The sequence below is a fragment of the Geotrypetes seraphini genome, chromosome 1 (genome assembly GCF_902459505.1).
Source record: "Geotrypetes seraphini chromosome 1, aGeoSer1.1, whole genome shotgun sequence".
NCBI lineage: Eukaryota > Metazoa > Chordata > Amphibia > Gymnophiona > Dermophiidae > Geotrypetes > Geotrypetes seraphini.
Window position 1 is genome coordinate 163887038 of NC_047084.1, and position 22497 is coordinate 163909534.

Sequence of the window (22497 nt, forward strand, 5' to 3'; positions counted from 1 at the left end):
CGACGGTGTCCTCGATTGAGAGGGAAAGAAATTACAAATTTATGCTGAGAGCCTTCTGTACGCCCAAGAGGGCGCATGTGATTGGGATAAGTGCGGACCACAGTTGCCGGAAATGTGCTGGTTCTATGGCCTCGTTTGGACATATGTTTTGGTCATGCCCCATGATCTCTTCCTTTTGGATGCAGCTAGTGTCTTTAGTGGCACGACTTTGGCATTGCTCTTGGAGATTGCACCCAACTTTCCTTTTCACGATGCAGATTCGATTCCACCCACCTAGACCAGGTTGTGCAGCATTCTTAAGGAAAACTGTATTACTGGGACGAAAATGTATCTTGCTGCAATGGCTTTCACCACAACCTCCGACTGTCCCTCAATGGAGAGCATTAATGTTACACCAAATGCTACTGGAACGTCGTGAAGTGATGGATTTGTCAACTAAAGCTGGACGTTTATACACTCAGTGCTGGTACCCTTTTAGCTTGACTTTTACTCCTTATGTTCAACACCAACTTTGGGGTACTTAATTGACTTCTTTTTTCCCCTTTGCTTTATCTTTCTTGATTTGTTACCGCTGCTGCCGGGGTGGGTGGGAGGGGGGGGGGGGTTGGTTGGGTGGGTGGGGATTGGCTTTGTCTGCTATTTGAAATTTGTGCTATGCTTTGTTCATTGCTATGTTTATGCTTTAATAAAAATGATTTAAACATAAAAAAAAAAAAAAGAAAAATCAACAATTAATAACAGAAGATGACATCTAAAAAACAAAACAAGTGCGATTCAGACGCTAGTGGATCCGGTATCGGCAGCAGCAATAAAAGATCGAAACCAGAGCCAAATACTACACCTTCAAAAGTTCCGTTGCCATCGGATGAAAGCCCCGACGTCATGGAAGAATTGAGACAAATTAAGGAAATAGTATTAGACAGTAACAAAAAACTACAAAAAACAATTGAAGATGCTGCACTTCTCACCAAAAGAGTGGATATAGCTGAAAACAGAATAAATGAACTGGAAGAAAATTCAGAACAACTGAATATGAACATGAAACAATCCAAACTAATATGGAAAGAAGTTGAAGAAATTAAAAGAGACCTTGAAGATAGCCGAAATCGAGAAAGAAGAAATAATTTAAGGATCATTGGGATCCCAGAAGGAGTAGAAAAAAATGACCCGATAACATTCCTGGAACAGTTTCTACCTAAAATATTACCTTTAAAATTCAAAGCTGCATTAGAGATTGAAAGAGCTCACAGAATACCAACACAAAATAGAAACCTTCAATCAAGACCAAGAACTTTAATATTTAAACTTTTGAGACACCAACAAGCAATAGAAATCTGCCAACTTGCAAAAGAAAACAAAAACCTCAAATGTCAGGATGCAAAAATCCATATTGTCCCTGACTTTGCAAAAGAAACTGCTTTACGAAGAAAACAATTCCTGGACATGAGACCCCAACTACGAGCTCTAGGGGCTAGATATGGCCTTCTTTATCCAGCAGTAATGAAAATTACTATTGCCAACAAAACTCAAAACTTTTCAGATCCTACAAAACTTCAAGAATTCCTCGACCAATATGAACAACCAATGACCTCTTAAAAACAAGAATTCATTATCGAAAAATTATATTTGACTTTATATTTATATTTAATTCAATAAAATATGGGATTTGAATATGAAGTACAAATATAGAATTTCGATACAGAAATAGAACTTTCAACTCTAACAGAAAAGAACTGGAACTATGATTTAAACTACAAGAACATTCTATTTTTTTATTTATTTATTTTATTTATTTAGATTTTTATCCCGTCCTCCCAATAGCTCAGAACGGTTTACAAATGAACATACACAGTGCGGAGTAACTAGACATATAAGTGGTACAACAGGTTTAGTGATTGGATTTATAGTTTTTGGAGAGAATTAAATACAGGGAGATTAAGCAGAGAGAGAGAAGGGGGAAATACAGTAGTTTAATTAAGGAAAGTTATAAGCGTATAGGTGCAATTTGTTAGTGGGTAGAGTAAGAGAGGGTCATACTGGAATTTCGGGAAGGAGATAGGAGAGTGGAGGGTGGGGCCTAAGGGGGGGAGAGACAGAGGAGATCTCTAATTGAAGAGGAGGGTCTTTACCGATTTACGGAATGTTAATAATGAGTTCTGTTGTCTAAGTTGGGGGGGAAGTTGGTTCCAGAGGTGTGGAATGAAGTGGCTGTAGGATCGTTTGTGGGCAGTTTCTGTGAGCAGGGATCTTCCGGGGGGGACGCATAGGCGTATCTCTGACTTTGAGCAGAGGGTGCGAGTGGGGTTGTAGATGGGAAGTTTGGATTTTATGTAGGAGGGGGTGGTGGAGTAGATTCTCTTGTGGGCAATTGTCAGGGCTTTGAAAATACAGCGTTGGCTAATTGGGAGCCAGTGTTCAGCATGGAGTGCCGGGGAGATGGAATCGTGGTAGTTGAGGTTGTGTAGGAGGCGGATGGCTGCATTTTGGACCCGTTGGAGGCGTTTGATATTATTTTTGGTTAGTCCGTTAAATAGCGAGTTACAATAATCCATTCTGGAGAGGACATATGCGTATAGGAGTTCTAAACAACGAGACAAGAAAAGAAAATTTCCAGCACATAATTAAAGAAATATATAAAAAGAAGGAAAAACTTACATATTAGTCTTTGATGCTGGGAAGCATTCAGAAAATGAGTCTGTGAAATTACGCAGTATTGGGCTTTTATTTACTCACAACCTTACATTAAGAAAGTCGCTGATTGGACATTGATAAAAAATAAAAAAAAACCACCAATCGCTTTGACAAATATAAGATTTTGAGTAAAACAAATTTAGATTGGATAAAAGAGATTTCCTTTTGAGTTGAATACTTCCGGTTATTTTGCGTTTCAAGACGCACATGACAGGAAATTATGCTGAATGGGCCTATATCAGAGGGTTCCAGCATACTTTCCTGTCGTACTACCAGGTAACGAAATTCGGATGTATTTGAGACGAACACAGGAGATTCTGACATTGACGGAGAAAAGAGATGATTGTAGAGTGAGTGCTGTCTAGGGTAAAAATGGCAACCTGGGACACGGGATGAAACGAGAGGTTTGTGAAGAATGAAAAGCTTTAATGTTTAACTACATTTCTTTGATTCGGCTCCTCGACATCTTTACTGGTAATAGACACAGGGATTTTGGTTTAATGCTGATTTAAAATGAAACTATACATATAACTTCCTTTTGAAAATGTATAGCATTGGTTTGTATTGACTAATAACACTAGATTATTATTTATTTGTTGGGACAACCCCTCCTTTTTGCAGGACCGTGATTTTTTTATTTTTATTTTTTTTTTTTTTGGCGAATCCTCATGGTCATCAAAACCGTTGTCACCGCGACTGACACTGAAGGCCATATTGCGGTTCTGTAGAAGGAGGAATTGCTCTTATAGATATGACAGTTTTTTATTATATTGATATGATATTCTAAACGAGCAGCTGTTAACTATTTGAAAGGAAAAATTGAAGATAATATGATATTCTCAATGTGTAACTGTTAACTATTTTGAAAGAAAAAGGTTGAAGATGATCTCTTAAAAGATAAGCTAAAGAGATATCTGCTCATCTATTTTGACCTGAACCTGAGCTTTAGAAATTTGAGTTTTACCAGGGAAGAAAATATAATTCATTCATAATCTTTATATTAATCTTTATATTAATAGTAGTAAAGATAGATATATATTGAAACAGCTTGTGGGAGTTATGTACACCTAACCTCAAAATGCGTATCCAAGTGTTCATATTAAAATGGGGATGGAAGGGAGGAGAGGGAGGGGGGAAACAAAATGGAGGGTGGGGTAAAGATGAAAATGGGGTTATCTTAAAATATTATAAATACTGGGGAAAAAAGTTAAAAAAAAATATTCACTATATAATTTTAAGGAAAATATATTATAAAAATATAAATGGATCTTAAAATAATATCCTTAAATGTTAATGGTCTAAATCGTATGATAAAAAGGAAAAAGGCATTATTATTTTTAAAAAGACAACATGCGGATTTATGTTTTATACAAGAGACCCACCTCTCAAATATTGAATCTAGTAAATTACAAGAAGGTTGGGTCAAACATTGTTTTTTCTCACCAGCTACAAAGAAAAAAGCAGGTGTTGCTATTCTAGTAAATAAAAAATGTACTGCTACATTCAAATTAAAGGCAACAGACATTAATGGAAGATGGATAATTGTGGAAATGAATATGGGAAATACTACCATGACGTTGTTTAATATATACGCCCCTAATTCGAACCAAAATGAATTTTTCAAAACTCTTCAACAATTGATTTTACCACTGGCTACTTCAAATCTAATAGTAGCGGGGGATTTCAATGCTGTTATGGATCCTATATTGGATAAAAACCCAAGTAGATATATGAAATCAATGGGCCTAGATAATTTAATACAAACTTGTGATTTAATGGATATTTGGCGTATACTTCATTTTGATGGACGGGAATTTTCATTCTGTTCTCATGTTCACAATTCTTTTTCAAGAATAGATTATATTTTTATATCAAAACATCTAGCACATCAAGTGACAAAAGCTGCCATTGATCCAATCATTTTATCTGATCATGGTGGGGTATGGATTGAAATTAAGATCACAGATCAAAATACAAATAGACCAATATGGAAGTTTGATAATACATTGCTTGCTGATCCAATATTCTGTGAAAATTTTCAAATAAAAATGAAATAATTTTTTCAAATAAATGACAAAGATGATATTTCTAGAGAAATATTATGGGATGCATTTAAAGCATCAATAAGAGGACAAATTATTTCTTATTCGGCTTATCTTAATAAACAAAATAGAAAACAATATACTAACTTAGAAAAAAAAATAAAAAATTTAGAATTAAAACTTATAGAAAAATGGGATTATTCTACACAACAAGAACTGTTAAAACTTAAAGGTAAATACAATGAAATATCATCAAAAATGATAAGAAAAGATTTATTTTCTCAGCAGGCACTGTATTATGGAAACTCAAATAAGTCGGGAAGAATATTGGCAAATTACCTAAAAGTGAAAAAAAAGAAAACAAAAATAATTGCTATAAAAGATGAAAAAGGTGATACACTAACAAAAATTGAACCAATCTTAAAACAATTCCTAAAATTCTATAAATCTCTTTATTCTTCCGAAACTTATTTAAATAAAGAAAAAGAAGGTTTAGAATTCTTGAAACTATTAAAGGGTCCAAAAATTCCTGAACATATAAAGCGAAGTTTAGAAGAACAAATATCTCTAAAAGAATTAGGAACAGCTTTGAAATCCCTTAGAGTTGGATCCGCTCCAGGTGGTGATGGTTATACAGTGGAATTTTATAAAACATTTCAAAATTTTTTATTACCCTATCTATTAAATCTTTTTCAATATCAACTAAATCAAGGTTGTACAAAAGGCACTAAGGCAGAATCATTAACAATAGTTTTACCAAAGCCAAATAAAGATCCCACTTTGGTATCAAATTACAGACCAATTTCTTTAATAAATGTAGATGGAAAATTATTAGCAAAAATACTTGCGTTAAGATTGGCTAAAGCTCTTCCCCATATTATAAGTATGTCTCAAACAGGATTTGTTGCTCAAAGACATTCATCTCATAACACTAGATTAGCTTTCCATATGTTATACTTAACAAAGAAAATGAACGAGCCTACTTTTGCTGTTTCTTTAGATGCAGAAAAGGCTTTTGATAGAATAGAATGGACATTTATGTATCAGACATTGGATTGGTTTGGAATAGGTCCTGGATTCACACAAATGATACAAACACTATATAGCTCCCCTTCTGCTAGATTATACATTAATAATACGTTTTCAGAAAAATTTAATCTACAAAGAGGAGTTAGACAAGGATGTCCTTTATCTCCTTTACTGTTTGATATAGTTTTAGAACCCTTAATATTAGCAATCCAACAAGTAAAGGAGATACAAGGTATACCTCATTCAGATAAAGAATATAAAATATCAGCTTACGCTGATGATTTATTATTATATTTGAGGAACCCAGAACCTACCATTCCACATTTACTTGAACTGATTGAAAAATTTGGAAAATTTTCAGGATATAAGATAAACTGGAACAAATCAGAAATACTTCCATTAATTATACATTGTACAAAAGGTTTATTTAAATCATTCTCTTTTGTTTGGAAAGAAGATGCTATTAAATATCTTGGAATTTGGATTACAAAAAATTTAGATGACACAATGAAAATTAATGAAAAAAATTTATTACAAAAAGTGACAGAGATGTGTGAGCAATGGAACCCTTTACACTTATCTTGGTGGGGAAGAATACAAACTGTTAAAATGATGATATTACCTGTAGTCTGTTACCAAATGGGAATGATACCAGTTTTCTTCCAAAATTCTTTTTATAAAAAATTAAATAAAATATTGACAAAATTTATTTGGCTTGGGAAAAATCCCAGAGTTGCTTTAGTATCATTACAAAGACCAATTGCGGAGGGAGGGGTAAATTTTCCCAACTTCTATAGGTATCATCAAGCCTATATTTTACGTCAAGGTATGTATTGGATCCTCCCAGAGCCCACTGTAAATATTCCAGATTGGTTCTGGCTAGAATGGAGACTTATGTTTCCATTACGTCTTAGTCATGTAGTTAGTATCACGATGCCAAGGCTATACAAAGAACATAAAATATTCATGGATACATGGAAAACTTTAAGATACATAAGTAATCTAACTCCTATTCCAATTAGTAAATCAACAACTCAAACGATTTGGTTAAACCCCAAGATCAAAATAGGCGGTTTCAAAATAATCTGGAAAAACTGGATGACAGCAGGTATTCGTATTTTAGACGATATAATAAAAAATGGTAAAATGCTGGAATTTTCACAATTGCAACATAAATTTGATCTTAATAAAACACAATATTTTAGATGGTTGCAATTGAAGCAATCCATTCAGGTAGGGTTCCCTGAATGGAAAAATCTTACTAATTATCACAGCTTGGAATTCTTGTGTTTCCAGATAAACTCAATAGGACATGAAGCTGCACAGTGGTATAAATTAATATCCGGATATATAAATAAAAAACCAAAAAATGGACTTAGAGACATTTGGAGCATTGAGATAAAACATCATATTAATGCATCTCAATGGCCACGACTTTGGTCTTGGAGGTTAAAATGTACGGTGTCAGCATCTATGAGACAAACTTGGTTTTTTCTTTTACATAGAGCTTTATGGACCCCTACACGTTTACATAGAATTGATAGCACTAAATCTAATAGATGCTGGCACTGTCATGTGGAAATTGGGACATTAGACCATCTTTTATTCTTTTGTCCATTCATCTTAACATTCTGGAAATCAATTTGGCCTCAAATTAATAGGATGTTAGAAAACCCGGTAGCCTTGACATATGATACTATATTATTTGGAACAACAATGAGAACAAAAAGTCAAATATCATCAAGTAATAACAAACTTTTATTTATTTTAACTGGAATAGCAATACAACAAATCACATTCAATTGGAAAAGACATGACAGGTTAAATTACACTTTCTGGTGGAATTCTGTTTGTCATATATATAAAATGGAGCTTACCATAGCAACACAAAAAGGATATATTAATAAATTTCAAAAGATCTGGAGACCATTAACAGATTTTTGTAATGAATGATTAACTTTTCCCAAGATAGAAATTTGATTAGAGGGGAATGGGGTGGGATTTTATTTTTGGTTTTTACACACTATATCAATGTTTGAATGAATTTACAATAAAGTTGTTTTTAAATATTATTGATTGAATGGGAGGAAGGGAGGGGGGATTACTACATTCAAAAGAAATTATATAAATTTAGATTTACTGCATAATATTATAAATTTTGTATAAAATTAATTTTCTAAAAAATGTTAAATTTGATGATAATAAGTGAGTTTATCAAGTGTATATATTTAAGTTTCTAATAAGTTTATTTGAAACACTTGTTGTAACAAAAGAAAATGAATAAAGATTATAAAAAAAAAAAAAAAGATAGTCTAGTAGGGCCACCTGCAGAGCATTCAGTTCTGCTCGAACTTGCTTTAGTTGTAACCAAATAGACTTAGAGGGGGAACATTTATGTTGATGTTCTAAATTCATAAGCTGTTCTCTATCAAGGTCAAATGAGTTTGTTCCCTCTCTCTCTTTTTCCTAGAACCCCATTTTACAAGATAACCCTTCAAAACTGCTTTTAAAGTTTCTCATAAGAAACTATCAGTGACTTCACCATTATCATTATTGTCTAAATATTTTACCAGAACATCTTTAAGGTCATCATCAGAGAGAGCAGGAACTCAAAGGCCTTGAGCATGCGCAGATGCTCAAGGCCCTGCAAAAAGGATGACAGATCTTCAGGCACCGGCACCGGCATGTCCTGTGCGTTGGTGCCGGTGCCAGATGGGGGGTAAGCAATGTGTTCGGGTGGGTGGATGGGTACGGGGGGGGAAGACCGGATCGCGGGGGGAGGCGTTCGTACATCAAGGCAAGCTCGGTTTCCGAGGCGCCAATTTTGCGAATGTTTTGCTCGTCTTGCAAAACACTCGCAAACCGGTGCACTCTTACCAGTGTACAAGTATATTAACTACTGTAACCTGATGACCCTTTAATTTTCCCTTTATTGCAAGGCAACGTTCCTGTTGATCTTTATAGACCTCTTCCAATATAAAGGGACAAGATGTAGTATCAATATAGCAATGCCACCCACCAGTCCTTTATCCTCCGGACCATGAATCCCCAAAACTGACTAATATTTGGATTGAAGCATCTAAAGTTCTCTACATTTCAAGTGGGTCTCCTGTAATAAAACAATGTCCCATTGTAAACGCTTCAACTCATTAAGGACTACACTGAATTTCCCTTTATTGTTAAGGCCATTAACATTCCATGAACCCAATGATACTAGAAAGAACTTGATCACTTCACACACACCCTCCTCCCTTCTCCCCCACTGGCTGACCTACCCCCAACCATCATCTCAGCCTGTTCTACCTCTATCCAAACCTCTCACAAAACAACCCCCAACCCCCCCCAACAAATAACCAAACCATTACTATAAAGACACTTTCACAAAAACTAACTCTTCTCTCAACATTAAACCTCAATTTCCCTACTAATACAAAGTCCTGTTAGATTGTGGTAGAAGACTTGTGAGATGGGGTTCCCTCATTAGGTAGATCCTTTCAGCCTATATCTTCTAAGGCCTTCCATGCTTCAGCACATGTCCATACTTGTTTTGTACAGCCTGCCACTGTGATAGAAATTCCAAACGGAAAAAGCCATCTGTATCGTAAGTTAACATCTTGTAAATAGCGAGTAACTTTTGCTAATTCTTTCCGTTTTAGCAGTGTTGTTCTTGCCAAATCTTGAAAAATAAATATTTTACAGTTTATCCAGTTGAAATCTCTTAAAAGTAGGGGCCTTTTGCAAGACCCTTTCTTTTGTTCAAAAATCTGAAAAACAAGCAATTATGTCTCTTGGGGAAGAGTCCAGAATTCTCAATGGTACACATTAATGCAATAGCACAACCTGATAAACAGGCCCTACAGTTTGTCCCATTACTGTACGGACTCCACAAATGAGTCTACTGATTCCTACATGATGCCAGTGAAACCTATTCTGTTCTCACAGTGAGAAGGAAGAGCAGGAACGGAAAAAAAATTTCACAGCAGCAGAAGATCCTGTGTCAGATGAAACATAGAAACATAGAAATAGACAGCAGATAAGGGCCACGGTCCATCAAGTCTGCCCACTCCAATGACCCTCCCTATCTATCTTTGCGGATAGATCCCACATGTCTGTCCCATCTGGCCTTAAAATTTGGCACGCTGCTGGCCTCAATAACCTAAAGTGGAAGACTATTCCAGCGATCAACCACCCTTTCGGTGAAGAACTTCCTAGTGTCACCGTGCAGTTTCCCGCCCCTGATTTTCCACTGATGCCCCCTTGTTGCTGCGGGACCCTTGAAAAAGAAGATATCCTCTTCCACCTCAATGCGACCTGTGAGGTACTTGAATGTCTCGATCATATCTCCCCTCTCTCTACGTTCCTCGAGTGAGTAGAGCTGCAACTTCCCTAACCGCTCCTCGTATGGGAGCTCCTTGAATCCCGAGACCATCCTGGTAGCCATTCTCTGGACCGATTCCAGTCTCAGCACATCCTTGTGGTAATGTGGCCTCCAAAATTGCACACAGTACTCCAGGTGCGGTCTCACCATGGATCTATACAGTGGCATAATGACTTCAGGTTTACGGCTGACGAAACTCCTGCGTATGCATCCTATGATTTGCCTTGCTTTGGATGAAGCTTGCTCTACTTGATTTGCAGACTTCATGTCTTCCCTGACAATCACCCCTAAGTCTCTTTCTGCTTCAGTTTTAGTCAAGATCTCGCCATTTAGGGTGTAAATCCTGCATGGATTTCGGCTTCCCAGGTGCATGACTTTGCATTTTTTGGCATTGAAACTGAGTTTTCAGGACCTAGACCAGTGCTCCAGTAGAAGTAGGTCATGCATCATATCGTCTGCCATTGAATTTTTGTCTGTTGTGCTATTGCTCACTACATTGCTTAGTTTGGCATCATCAGCGAATAATGTTATTCTACCTCGGAGCCCTTCTGTCAAGTCTCTTATGTAGATGTTTAACAAGATCGGGCCCAGGACGGAGCCCTGTGGCACTCCACTTATCACCTCTGACATTTCGGAGGGGGTGCCATTCACCACTACCCTCTGAAGCCTACCTCCAAGCCAGTTCCCAACCCAATTGGTCAGTGTGTCGCCCAAACCTAAAGAACTCATCTTGTTCAGCAACCTGCGGTGTGGTACGCTATCAAATGCTTTGCTGAAATCCAGGTAGACGATGTCCAGGGACTCACCAACATCCAGCTTCCTTGTCACCCAGTCAAAGAAGCTGATCAGGTTGGATTGGCAGGATCTCCCCTTAGTAAATCCATGTTGGCGGGGATCCCTTAGATTCTCCTCGTCCATGATCCTATCCAATTGGCGCTTGATTAGGGTTTCCATTAGTTTGCTCACTATTGATGTGAGACTCACTGGTCTGTAATTTGCCATCTCCATCCTGGAGCCTTTCTTGTGGAGTGGAATGAAGTTAGCTGTCTTCCAGTCCATCGGGACGTTACCTGTACTAAGGGAGAGATTGAAGAGCGTGGATAGTGGTTCCGCTAGGACATTACCCAACTCCCTGAGCACCCTAGGGTGTAGGTTGTCAGGCCCCATTGCCTTGTTGACCTTGATTTTTGACAGCTCGCAGTAGACGCTGCTGGGTGTAAACTTGAAATTACTAAAAGGGTCAACTGATTTAACCCTTGTCTGTGGCTGAGGGCCGATTCCCGGCGCCTCGCGGGTGAAGACTGAGCAGAAGTATTCATTTAACAGTTGGGCTTTTTCCGAGTCCGTTTCTACATAGTCTCCGTCTGGTTTTCTGAGACATACTATCCCGCCCGAGTTCTTATTTCTGTCACTGATATACCTGAAGAAAGATTTATCTCCTTTCTGGATGTTCTTTGCTAGAGACTCCTCCATGTGGAATTTGGCCTCCCTAACTGCTGCTTTGACGGCCCTTGACTTGGCCAGATATTCTACTCTAGAGTCCTGTGTCCCTGATTGTTTGTAAGAGATGAATGCTTTTTTCTTCTCTTTGATGAGGTCCGAGATCTCCGTAGAGAACCACTGTGGCTTGTTGTTCCTACTCCGTTTGCTTACTGATTTAACATAGCGGTTTGTTGCTTCCTGTATGGTGGTTTTCAAAGTTGACCACATTTCTTCCACGCTGTCGGTGTCTGCTTGGCTTTGTAGCACCTGGTGAACGAAGTCTCCCATGTCTTGGAAGTTTGTGTCCTTGAATTTGAGAACCTTGGTTATTGTGGTAGATTTCGTGAAACCTTTCCTGATATTGAACCATATCATATTGTGGTCACTGGAGGCCAAAGTTTCACCCACCGAGACCTCTGTGATACTTTCCCCATTGGTAAGTACTAGGTCCAGTATTGCCTGATCCCTTGTTGGTTCAAATACCAGTTGCCTGAGTCTTGCTCCATTCAAAGAGTTTAATAGCTTCCTGCTGCTGCCGGAAGCAGAGGAAAGTGTGACCCAATCCACATCAGGCATGTTGAAGTCACCTACCAATACTGTGTCACCCCGCAAGGTGATATTCTCTATATCTCCGATTAATTCCATATCTAGGTCATCTTGATGTCTTGGGGGTCTGTATACTACGCCAAGAAACAGGCATTTGTCCTTCCCTCTGGCCAAATTTACCCAAAGGGATTCCCCAGATGCTTATGGGAAAATAGAGACAGGATTTATGGTGTTCTATTTTTAATAAAAAACGTGACAACAACAACAACAAACTGTGATAAAAATTCAACTGTGTGCTATGATTGCCATAGTACTGAAGCACTAACCGTATATCTTTCTTTTCCTGTTTTCCCATTCCTCTCTCTGCATACCAATGTACTTCATTTCCCCCGATTTTACCTATCCCCTCTCGGTACTCTCTTGTAATTGACAATATTTCGCTGTATATATCATCTTGACAATATTTCTCTATATATATCATCTTGACAATATTTCTCTGTATATATCATCGCTGTATATGTACAGTCTCTTCCCCTGTAAACTGCTCTGAACTGTTTGTGGTATTGCAGTATACAAAAATAAAGTTATTATTATTAATTTTTCTCCTACCTTAATGGTTCTGTCAGCAGAGCCAGTAACAAACCACTGATTTCCAGGTTCCACTGCAATACATCTGACCCAGCCCAAGTGACCACTAATAACCTAGAGAAATAATGAACACACATAAGCATAGCTCAAGGACAGTAACTTCATGGAAGAACAGATGTGTATTTTTCTGAATATTAAACAATGCAGGTGGTTCATGAAATTCACAAGGTTGTCACAGGAACTTGCAGCAGCCATTTTCAATAGCAGCTTTCACAAGGCAGGAACATAGAAAGATCACTCCTGCCCCCGGTTCATCACTGGACCACCAGGGCTTTCAAAGGTAGGCTGCAGAGGTCTGGGTGGCAGGACAGGATGTAGGAGGAATTGCTCCTGTCCCAGCTCACTGCTGGACCACCAGGGCTTAAAGCAGGCCCGGGAGAGGCCAGCAAAGGGACCAGGAGGGGAGACTCGAATATAAACCAAGACCCCCATTTTTGGGCCTTTTTTGGCACAACAATCTCAGTTTATAAGGTACTTGATATACCACTAATTAACAAACCAGCAATACTAAACAAGTGGAATTTTTATTTTCTGAAAGATGATGGCCAGATTGAATAGCTGACTTGATTTCCTTATTCCAGATTGTGGCCCCCACTACTTTTGAGTCAGGCCCAACCAGTGATCAGCAGAAGCACAGGCAAATGTGTGGGCATTATAAACATCTGTGCTGCCTAGTGCCCACTCATGTTAACTTCAGACAGACCCTGCCAAAAAAATTAGTCAGGGTTACAACACTATTTTAAACCATTTATCAGCTATTGAATTTTTAGTATGGCTAGTTTCAATATGGTGCCGTTTCTGAAGAAATTCTACCTCTTTCTTATTCTTTAATATTTGAACATATTTTAGCTATTACTGTATTTCTGTAATTAAACAAACAAGCAGCTTGCCAAGAAAAGATTCAATGAACTATAAAATTGATTTTAAAAATTATTTCTGAAATATACACAGAAAATTCTCTATTGTGACCCACCTTGGGAAAGGCGGGGTATAAATAAATAAATACAAATACAAAATTGAATAGTCAAAAAACATGACATAGTATGCTGACACTAAATTCTCTTTCAGAATGTATGTTACCTTTCCATTAGCTATTCTTCAATCTGTGTATACTGTAAGCAAAATGTCGGCACTAGATGATCTCTTCCCTTGTCATTCTCTTCCTCTCTGAGCCAGCCCCCTCTTACCCCTTGCCCTGCCCCCGTTTCAACTTTCTCAGTCCTACAGCCTACTTACCCTCTGCCTCTCTCCAATCTCTGGGTCCTGTGGCTATGAGGTGTTGTACTTATATACCACCTTTCTTAAGCCCAAGTTCAACCAAAGGTGGTTTACAAAAAAAGAACAGCTATACCGAGTCAGACCAATGGTCCATCTAACCCAGTATTCAAATATACACAAATCAATCAATCAATCAAAACTGCTCATCTCTCTCTTATCAGTTGAGTGTGAGGGACTTACTCTGTACAGTTTCCATGGAGGGTGCCACTGAGGTTTAGGCATGGTTGGTGCTTTCTTCGCCATCAGAGCTGAATTCTTGGTGCCCCCTGCTTCTATAGTAACCTACAAATTAAATTAATCGTGCTTGGTGTGTGATATTTTAAAGAATTAACAATAACATATTTCAAATGCATCTGTAACAACAATACAAGTACATTAGCAGAACATCCTAATCATTTTTAATGTAAAATGAGAGCACACTTTGAAACACCAAGGAAATTACTGCATACATAAGATACACATATGAAACAGTATGAACAGCATCTAGATAGCCTTCTTGAGCTGCTGCATCATACTGCTTCACTGGCCACATTCAAACCCAGTGTAAAACCTACTTTCCTCAACTTGCTATGAAATGTTATACCCTGGTGTGCTTTGATCATACAGACAACATGGTTAATATCTAGAAAGATATTTTCTCAAGCTTCTTATTTGTCTTGGATTTGTGCCATGCCTATATTTTAAGCTCTAAAGAGCACAGACTATTTATTATGTGCAATTGAACAGCAGAGTATAGTTCTAGTTGTGCTATCAAAATATTGAGTGAAAAACGATCGAAATGACAACTCTTCTGACTGAGAGGACAATTAATAAAAACACAAATAGCTTATGATCCAATGACATGAAGTGGTAGGCCCAGGAAGGCAGCTCTTTCCATCCTGCTGGGACATACTTCACTGCTAGCTCTGAATGTGATGTTCACAGTGGCCCTGTCACAAATCCTTCAAGGACAGCTGCAATATAATCCACCTGAGTTTAAACTTCTTACTCCAATGCCAGCTGTACTGAATTGTGAATGAATGTGCATCTTTAGCGGCTGGAATAAATAAGATGTTCTGAGGGTAAAATAGTATGGCTCAGCTGTAACACAGAGAACTACATTACAGTGCTGGGCCCCAAGTTTGCAAGTGTTTTAATTAAATTGCCCTATTCTGACACAGACAGTCACAGATACAGAAAAATGAAAGCAGATAAAGATCATATGGCCTATTTAGTCTGCCCATCCATGCTATCTATTATCCCTTCCTTTTCCCTAGAGATCCTATATGCCTGTTCCAAGCTTTCCTGAATTCATTTATAGTAGAGAATGACACAGGGACAAATTTTCCCCATCCCTGCAGGAACTATTTATCCCACAGGGACAAATTTGTCCCTGTGTCATTCTCCAATTTACAGTTTTCGTCTCCATCACCTTCACTGGGAGGCTGTTCCATGAATTCATCACCCTTTCCATGAATAAGTATTTTCTCAAATTACTTCTGAGTCTGTCTCCTTTCACCTTTATCCTATGCACCTTCATTCCATTGCTTCCTTTCATAGCCCATGTGAGATTTATGGACTGTGAATCCAGCCCATGACCTACAGCATCCCTGCTGCAACCTCCTTTAACAGAAATGAGAGCTATCCAATGCTTCATCCCTAAAATTTACCTCTCTTCCCCTAGCTTTCCCAAGCACTGCTGCAATTACTCATCAGCAGGCCAGTTTGTAAGTTCTTGTACAATCCCTCTGGAGGCTGAACTCGTGGGATCTTGTATCCTCTTTAGCCTCGGCTGCAGGGCTAATAAAACTTGTTCTCTCCTCTCTAGGCTATCTGCCTGGTAGCTTCCTGTCATGCTCGCTTTGTTCCTGCAGCCTCGCTGCATGGATGAAATCAATCTCTTCTGCTCGTGAGTTGTTTTCAATTCCTAGTCATTATTTGATTTGTTTCACAGGTTTGACCAAGTGCTGTGGATCAACTCTGTGGGAGAGAGCCTTTGGCGGAAAATCGCAGACATTTTAAATTTTGTCTGCTTCTGGTGGGTGCTCTGTAAGCTTAAACTGCAGTAAGCCCTCTAGACAGCCTGCAGATTGGATAGGGTCTCCGGGATTGGGAGCCATCTCTTCCCTGCTTCATCCGTAAAGGGGTAGAGCGCAGGCTGCTGCGGTTCCATGGAGGTACGCCAGGATCGGAACTGGACCGTGTGTCTTCCCTAATTTCCTTGAGGGGTCCTAGTGGTTGTGATCTGTGGTGACAGGGAAGGTGAGAAAACCTGTAAAACCCAGTTTAGTCAGCTCCTACAGTACTGATCTCGCTTGTACTGTGTATTGCAGACTGTCATAGACTTTCATTGCAGCACATGTCTCTGTGGTGTCTGCGAGTCACAGAGTTTTGGCGATTTTGGGGGGTGCTGAAAATTGGGGTTTTGGGTGGTTTCCTTGCATGCTCTGGTCCCCCCCACCCCCCACACACACACCTGTAAAATCATAAATCACCATTTTTCGCAGTTCCCTGAGTTTTTCCCGGGCAGTTTTAGGGCCAAATCAGCACCCGTGGCGGCCATCTTGGATTTTCTTTAAAGTTTTCAAAAGTATATTTTTTGGACTTAGAAGCTTATTTTTTCTCTAAACTTCACAGATGGCCACCTCAGGCCAGGATGGCATGGATTCATGCCGTAAATGTGGCGGATGGCTGGCAGATTCGCAGCCGTGTATTACATGCACCACAGCCCACGAGGGGTGTGAACCATGTGTGGATTCTGCACTATCCTCCTCCGGAGAGCCTTGCTTTCCTCTGATTCTGCTGGAGACACGATTCCAGCGTCCGGGACACCAAAATTGAGTGAGGATGCTTTCGCGAAACACAAGCGCAGCTCTTGGGAAAAGTCTTCTAAACATTCCAAATCTGAGTCCCACGTTCAAGACCATAGTGCGCCACTGGGGGTCGTTCCACTTTCGATCTGATGGCGTCTTCAAAGAACGGGAAGGCGGACAGGTTCTTCAGCCGCCGATAGGAGGTCGGCAGCAAAAGACCCGACACTCTGGTTCATCTTTGGCCTCAAGGGGGACTTCTGTACGTCTTTCCCCCGTGGCCCATGATAGGGCGTGTGCTGTGCCGGGTGTCCTCTCACAGGGTCCAGTGATCCTTGTGGCTCTGGACTGGCCCAGAAGACCTTGGTACGCAGACCTTGCAAGGTTGAGCTCAGAGTGGGTCTGCATCTTCCTTGCCATCAGAGGTTGTTCACGCAGGGTTCGATTACACTTCAAGATCCGGACCACTTTGGTCTTACAGCCTGGAGCTTGAGCAAGAGGCCTTGAGGGCAAGGGGCTATTCCTCTGCAGTTGTCGCCACGCTCCTTAAGAGCAAGTGGAAATCAACTGTATTGGCCTACATAAACACCTGGATGTGCTTTCAGGCTTGGTATGCAGGGGTTCAGGTGGACCCTTTGGTACCGTCGGTGGCTCATATTCTGGACTTCCTGCAGGCTGGTCTCAGGAAGGGTATGGCAGTCTCTTCTCTCTGTGTCCAGATTGCAGGACTTTCTTGTTTAGGTCCCTCTTCGTTCAGGGGTTCTCTGGCATTTCACCCAGACGTTGTCCAGTTCTTGAGGGGAACTGAGAGGCTGTGGCCTCCCTTACGACCGCCGACGTGAAACCTGAATTTGGTCCTACGTTCCCTGACTCGTCCACCCTATGAACCCCTAGATAGCATCTCTCTGAAAGAGCTTACCATTAAGATTGTTTTTCTTATGGCGGTCACTTCGGCGTGGAGAGTGTCGGAGCTTCAAGCTCTGTCGTGCAGAGATCCTTTTCTTTGCATCACTGTGTCAGCGGTGATTTTGAGGACTGTGCCTTCCTTTCTTCCGGAAGTGATTTCCTCTTTCCATGTCAACCAGGATGTTCGGCTGCCAGCCTTTCATCCTTCGGGTTCCAAGTCTAAGGACCATGTTTTGTGGTCTCTGGCTGTGCGTCTCCTTTTGAGATACCTAGAGACCACTAATGTTTTCTGTCTGTCAGATCATCTCTTTGTTCTAGCGGGCCCCACGTACCGGGGTTGGCCTGCTTCTCAGGATACCATCTCGTGTTGGATACGTGTGGCCATTTCCACTGCCTATGTTTCAGCAGGGAAGAAGCCTCCCCTTGGGGTGAAGGCTCACTCTACCAGAGGCATGGCTTCCTCAGTGGCAGAGACTCTGGCGGTTTCACCTGAGATTTGTAGGGCAGCCATGTGGGCTTCGCTTCATACCTTTACAAGGTTTTACCGGCTTGATGTAGCAGCTAGAGGTGATACGACCTTTGACGCTTCTGTTCTGGCGGCAAGTTCATCAGCCCCCCCCCCCCCCCCCGAGAATTGGGACTGCTCTCATATGTCCCACGAGTTCAGCTTCCAGAGGGATTGTACAACAATGAAAGATTAGGTTTCTTACCTCTGCTAATTTTCCTTCTTGTAAATCTCCTCTGGAGTCTGAACTCCCACCCATCTGTTTTGTCCCATTCGCAGATTGCCTCTTCAGTTACTGGTAAGCTGGATTACTGTATTTGACCAGACTCACTAAGAGCTCCATACATGTTCCCTTATGTTGGGTTCAAGGGTTGCCGGGGTTCCTGGGTGAGGCCCCATCTGAATTTCAGACTGTGTCTATGTTAGGATTTATCTGTTTTGCAATTTGTACATGTTCAAATTTCTATTTCTTATATAATAAAAAGAAAAAAAGAAAACCCAGAAACAACTGGCTTTTTTTGGCTGTGGTTCCTTGTGTTTGATGTACTCATGAGCAGAATTGACTGGTAGCTGGAGTTCCCGCACCCTCTCTTCTCTTTTTCTGTTTTCTGGCTTTTTGGGAAACTGGCTTTTTGACAAACTGAGTATGACAGGAAGCTACCAGGCAGTTAGCCTAGAGGGGAGAGAACAAGTTTTATTAGCCCTGCAGCCGAGGCTAAAGAGGATACAAGATCCCATGAGTTCAGCCTCCAGAGGAGATTTACAAGAAGGAAGATTAGCAGTGGTAAGAAACCTAATCTTTCATTATCTATGAAGAATGCTATTAAAGCTTAAGTGACCTGGTATGAGAAGGCACAGAATTGTTCTTTAAAGAATGTATAACTAAATAGCCAATAGCTCAGTGTAAATCCAAGGGTGCTATCTGTTAGTGAGAAGCTTACCAGTGAAAGCCCAGAAGGCTGTGTCGGTGGTCTATAAACGTCCCCCACACCAGCAGCAGTTCGCTGAGCATCTGATCTGTTTATACAGGAAAGAAGCAAAAGAGCAGCTTTACAACTCACTCAGACAAAAGCTATAAAAGGTCTAAGGAGCTCACAAATACAACCACAGATCACCCTGTACAGACCTCATGCCAGGAAAAATCAAAACACAGAGTTCATTACTAGATACAGATTACTCACTTCGAAGGCCCACAAACCAATCAGGTTTTAAGGCTATCCATTAAGAAGAGCTGCCAAATACATTTGCACCCATTTCATCTAAGATTCATATCCAAGTTCTCCTGAAAAACTGCTCATGCCTTGAGTTACAGAATGGAACATACCACAAAGCTCTATTACTAGTAACTAACATACTCATGACTCCCTTAAGTTGCTAAAATACTGCAAAATACAGTTTAAGTGGGAGATTCGATCATTAGACTTGTAGGTAGCTTGGTGGCCAGTGGACATGAACGCTTGGTTACTTGCCTGATTGGTGAGAAGGTGGCAGACCTCACACGTCACCTAGATAAGATTTTAGACAGTGCTAGGGAGGAGTCTGCTGTCTTGGTACATGTGGGTACCAATAACATAGAGAATAGAGAAGGGGCTATCTTATGTACTATTCCACTGTTTTGTTTTCAGTCTCCACCTGCTGGTCATGACTGGATATATACCATTCGTAAAGATTAACCTCTACTGGTCTGGAGAGTGCTAAAGAATATGGATTTGTCCCAAAATTTAGAACTAAATTTGTCAATTTCTTTAAAAGATAGTTGAGTAAGTTTTATAATATCATCAGAATTATAATAATCATGTTATTCCATGATAAATATTGCAGTGATGATTGGAACTATTTGTCCAACTCAGATTTTATCGCTGTAGGTAAGATGAGAATGTTTTATCTTTAATTCATTTTGCCTCATTAGAAACACCATATGATATTCATATATACTATGGAAATTAACTCCTGTATTTTGTTTGGAATATTTATACGTTTCAGAGCTATTCTCAGAGGTTTCTTATTCCATAATGGAGACCATTTATTTCTTAACTCTTTGGCAATCGCTAAAGATTATCAGAGTTTGGAGATTTGGATTCATGATTGGTAGACCATTTAAAGTTGAAGTGAGCTAAAGAGTTTTTCAGATCAGGACAGTTTAAGGACATTAGTTCTGACTTAGTAGCATTAAGTTTATAGCCACAAATTTTTGAGTAGATATGAATAATTATCTAATAGGGGAGATATTGAAGAAGCTGACAAGATGGCAGCTTAAGCCTTGTGCTACATAAGATTCCTCTAAAAATTAGTGATGGAATACAACTGCCATCAAATAGTATGAATAAATTGTGAACTATTTTTACTTATGTAAATTTAGAGAATACATCGGAGAAAAAAAAAATGTGACATTTGTAAAGAAATAATGACTGATGAAGAGGCTAGCGGTGGATATTCTATGGGAGGAACTTATCCTATGTGAGTGCCATTTCTGAAGGTCTTATAAAGAGTGAGGTCACTGTTTTGTTCAGATTTCTTTACTGACTAGATGCTGTGGAATTTGATGTTAGAAAAGAAGATGGCAGAAGGTCATTTGGGGCCATGGTAGACCTAGATGCCCTAAGAATTTTTTATAGCTAGATGAAATTCAGTATTTTGAATAAGGATTATACCGCCCAACTTTTGTCAGACCAGAGCAGCTCACATTAAATAGCTCAAATTAAGAAAAGGAACTCCATAAATAAAAAGGAAAGACCTATGCAGGCACTCTAAGAATCCTTTTCATTTCCTCATTCATACCAAACTAAACTAAACCTTAAGCTTATATACTGCATCTTCTTTATAAGGATAGAGCTCGACATGGTTTACAAGAGTTTAAGAAAGGAAAATATAATAGAATTAGTGGTTATATAGAGAGCAGCAGAATTTACATTTTTGAAAATAGCCACGTTTTCAGATGTTTTCGAAATAATTGGAAAGAGCCCAAATTACACAGCTGGACAGGAAAGTTATTCCAAAGCTCAGTAATTTTAAAGTAGAGAGATTTCCCTAATTTTCCAATATAGATAACGCCTTTTAACAAGGGGAAAGATAATTTAAGTTTTTGGATAGATCTGGTAATATCAGGTCTCACAGAGTTCCAGGATAGAGGAATTAAAGGGGGAAGAGTGCCATGCAAGATCTTAAATGTTAGGCAGGCACATTTAATAATAATAATAATAATTTTATTCTTATATACCGCCAAAGCCATATAAGTTCGAGGCAGTTTACAGCAAGAGGCGCTGGACAATCAGCGAAGAGGTTACAATCAAAGACAGCAAAACAATCTTACATAATAAAGAATGTGAAAGCTATAAAGTTCTTAGGGTTACTGGATTGAATAAGCAGTGCTGAGTAGATTCTTAGTTAACAAATCGATTGAACAGACTCGTTTTTAATAGTTTTCTGAAATTGAAGTAGGATGAAGAGAGCGTGAAAACGTTACTAAGCCAGTCGTTCCATTTGCCTGCCTGGAAGGCAAGAGTTCTGTCCAAGAATCTTTTGTAGTAGCAGGCTTTTATTGTCGGATAGGTGAACAAATGTATTCTTCGTGTGGGCCTAAGATAACTTGCCAGATTGAAGTGGGAAACCAGGTAGGTGGGGGCCAGACCAAATATTGATTTATAACATAGACAAGCGAACTTAAACAGGATTCGCGCCTCTAGGGGCAGCCAATGGAGTCTTTGATAGTAGGGGCTTATGTGTTCCCATTTTTTCAGCCTAAAGATCAGTCGAAATGCCGAATTTTGAATGACTCAGTCTTAGAATGTTTTTTTTGAAGGAACCCAAGTAAATAATGTTGCAATAATTGAGCAAGCTCAGGATGGAAGATTGAACCAGTAAGCGGAAGGATGGCGCATCAAAGTATTTTCTGATGGTTCTGAGTTTCCATAGAACCTAAAAGCATTTAAAGGAAACCCTAGAGATTCACACTCAATCAGTTTTCGAGCAAGACAGCAAAACACTCCACATGCATTTCTTTCATTTGTATGAAATGTGAAAGTTGGTAAAACTCTATACCTGGACTGGGATGAAGGAAGTGCCAAAGCCAGGGACTGTGCAGCTGACTCACTTGGCATTCTCTGGATCTGAGTATCTGCTGTCAGAGCCACACCTGGTGAAATCAAGAACAGAAACGCAAAGAGAAATCAAAGCAGCAGTACTAGCAACATAGGTTTCAGAAAA

The 22497-nt window shown here is 39.5% G+C and overlaps 1 protein-coding gene across 3 annotated transcripts in view; it reads right to left on the reverse strand.

Annotated features, from left to right (window-relative positions):
- PLRG1 (pleiotropic regulator 1) overlaps positions 1–22497 on the reverse strand; it is a 104413-nt gene that overhangs the window by 49491 nt on the left and 32425 nt on the right. For all 3 annotated transcript variants that reach the window (XM_033941078.1, XM_033941068.1, XM_033941086.1), the window contains 4 exons: positions 22333–22426; positions 19236–19311; positions 14275–14376; positions 12778–12870 (listed from right to left, as the gene is read on the reverse strand). In XM_033941078.1, the coding sequence (XP_033796969.1) occupies positions 12778–12870; positions 14275–14376; positions 19236–19311; positions 22333–22426 (365 nt within the window). The remainder of the gene's footprint in view (positions 1–12777; positions 12871–14274; positions 14377–19235; positions 19312–22332; positions 22427–22497) is intronic.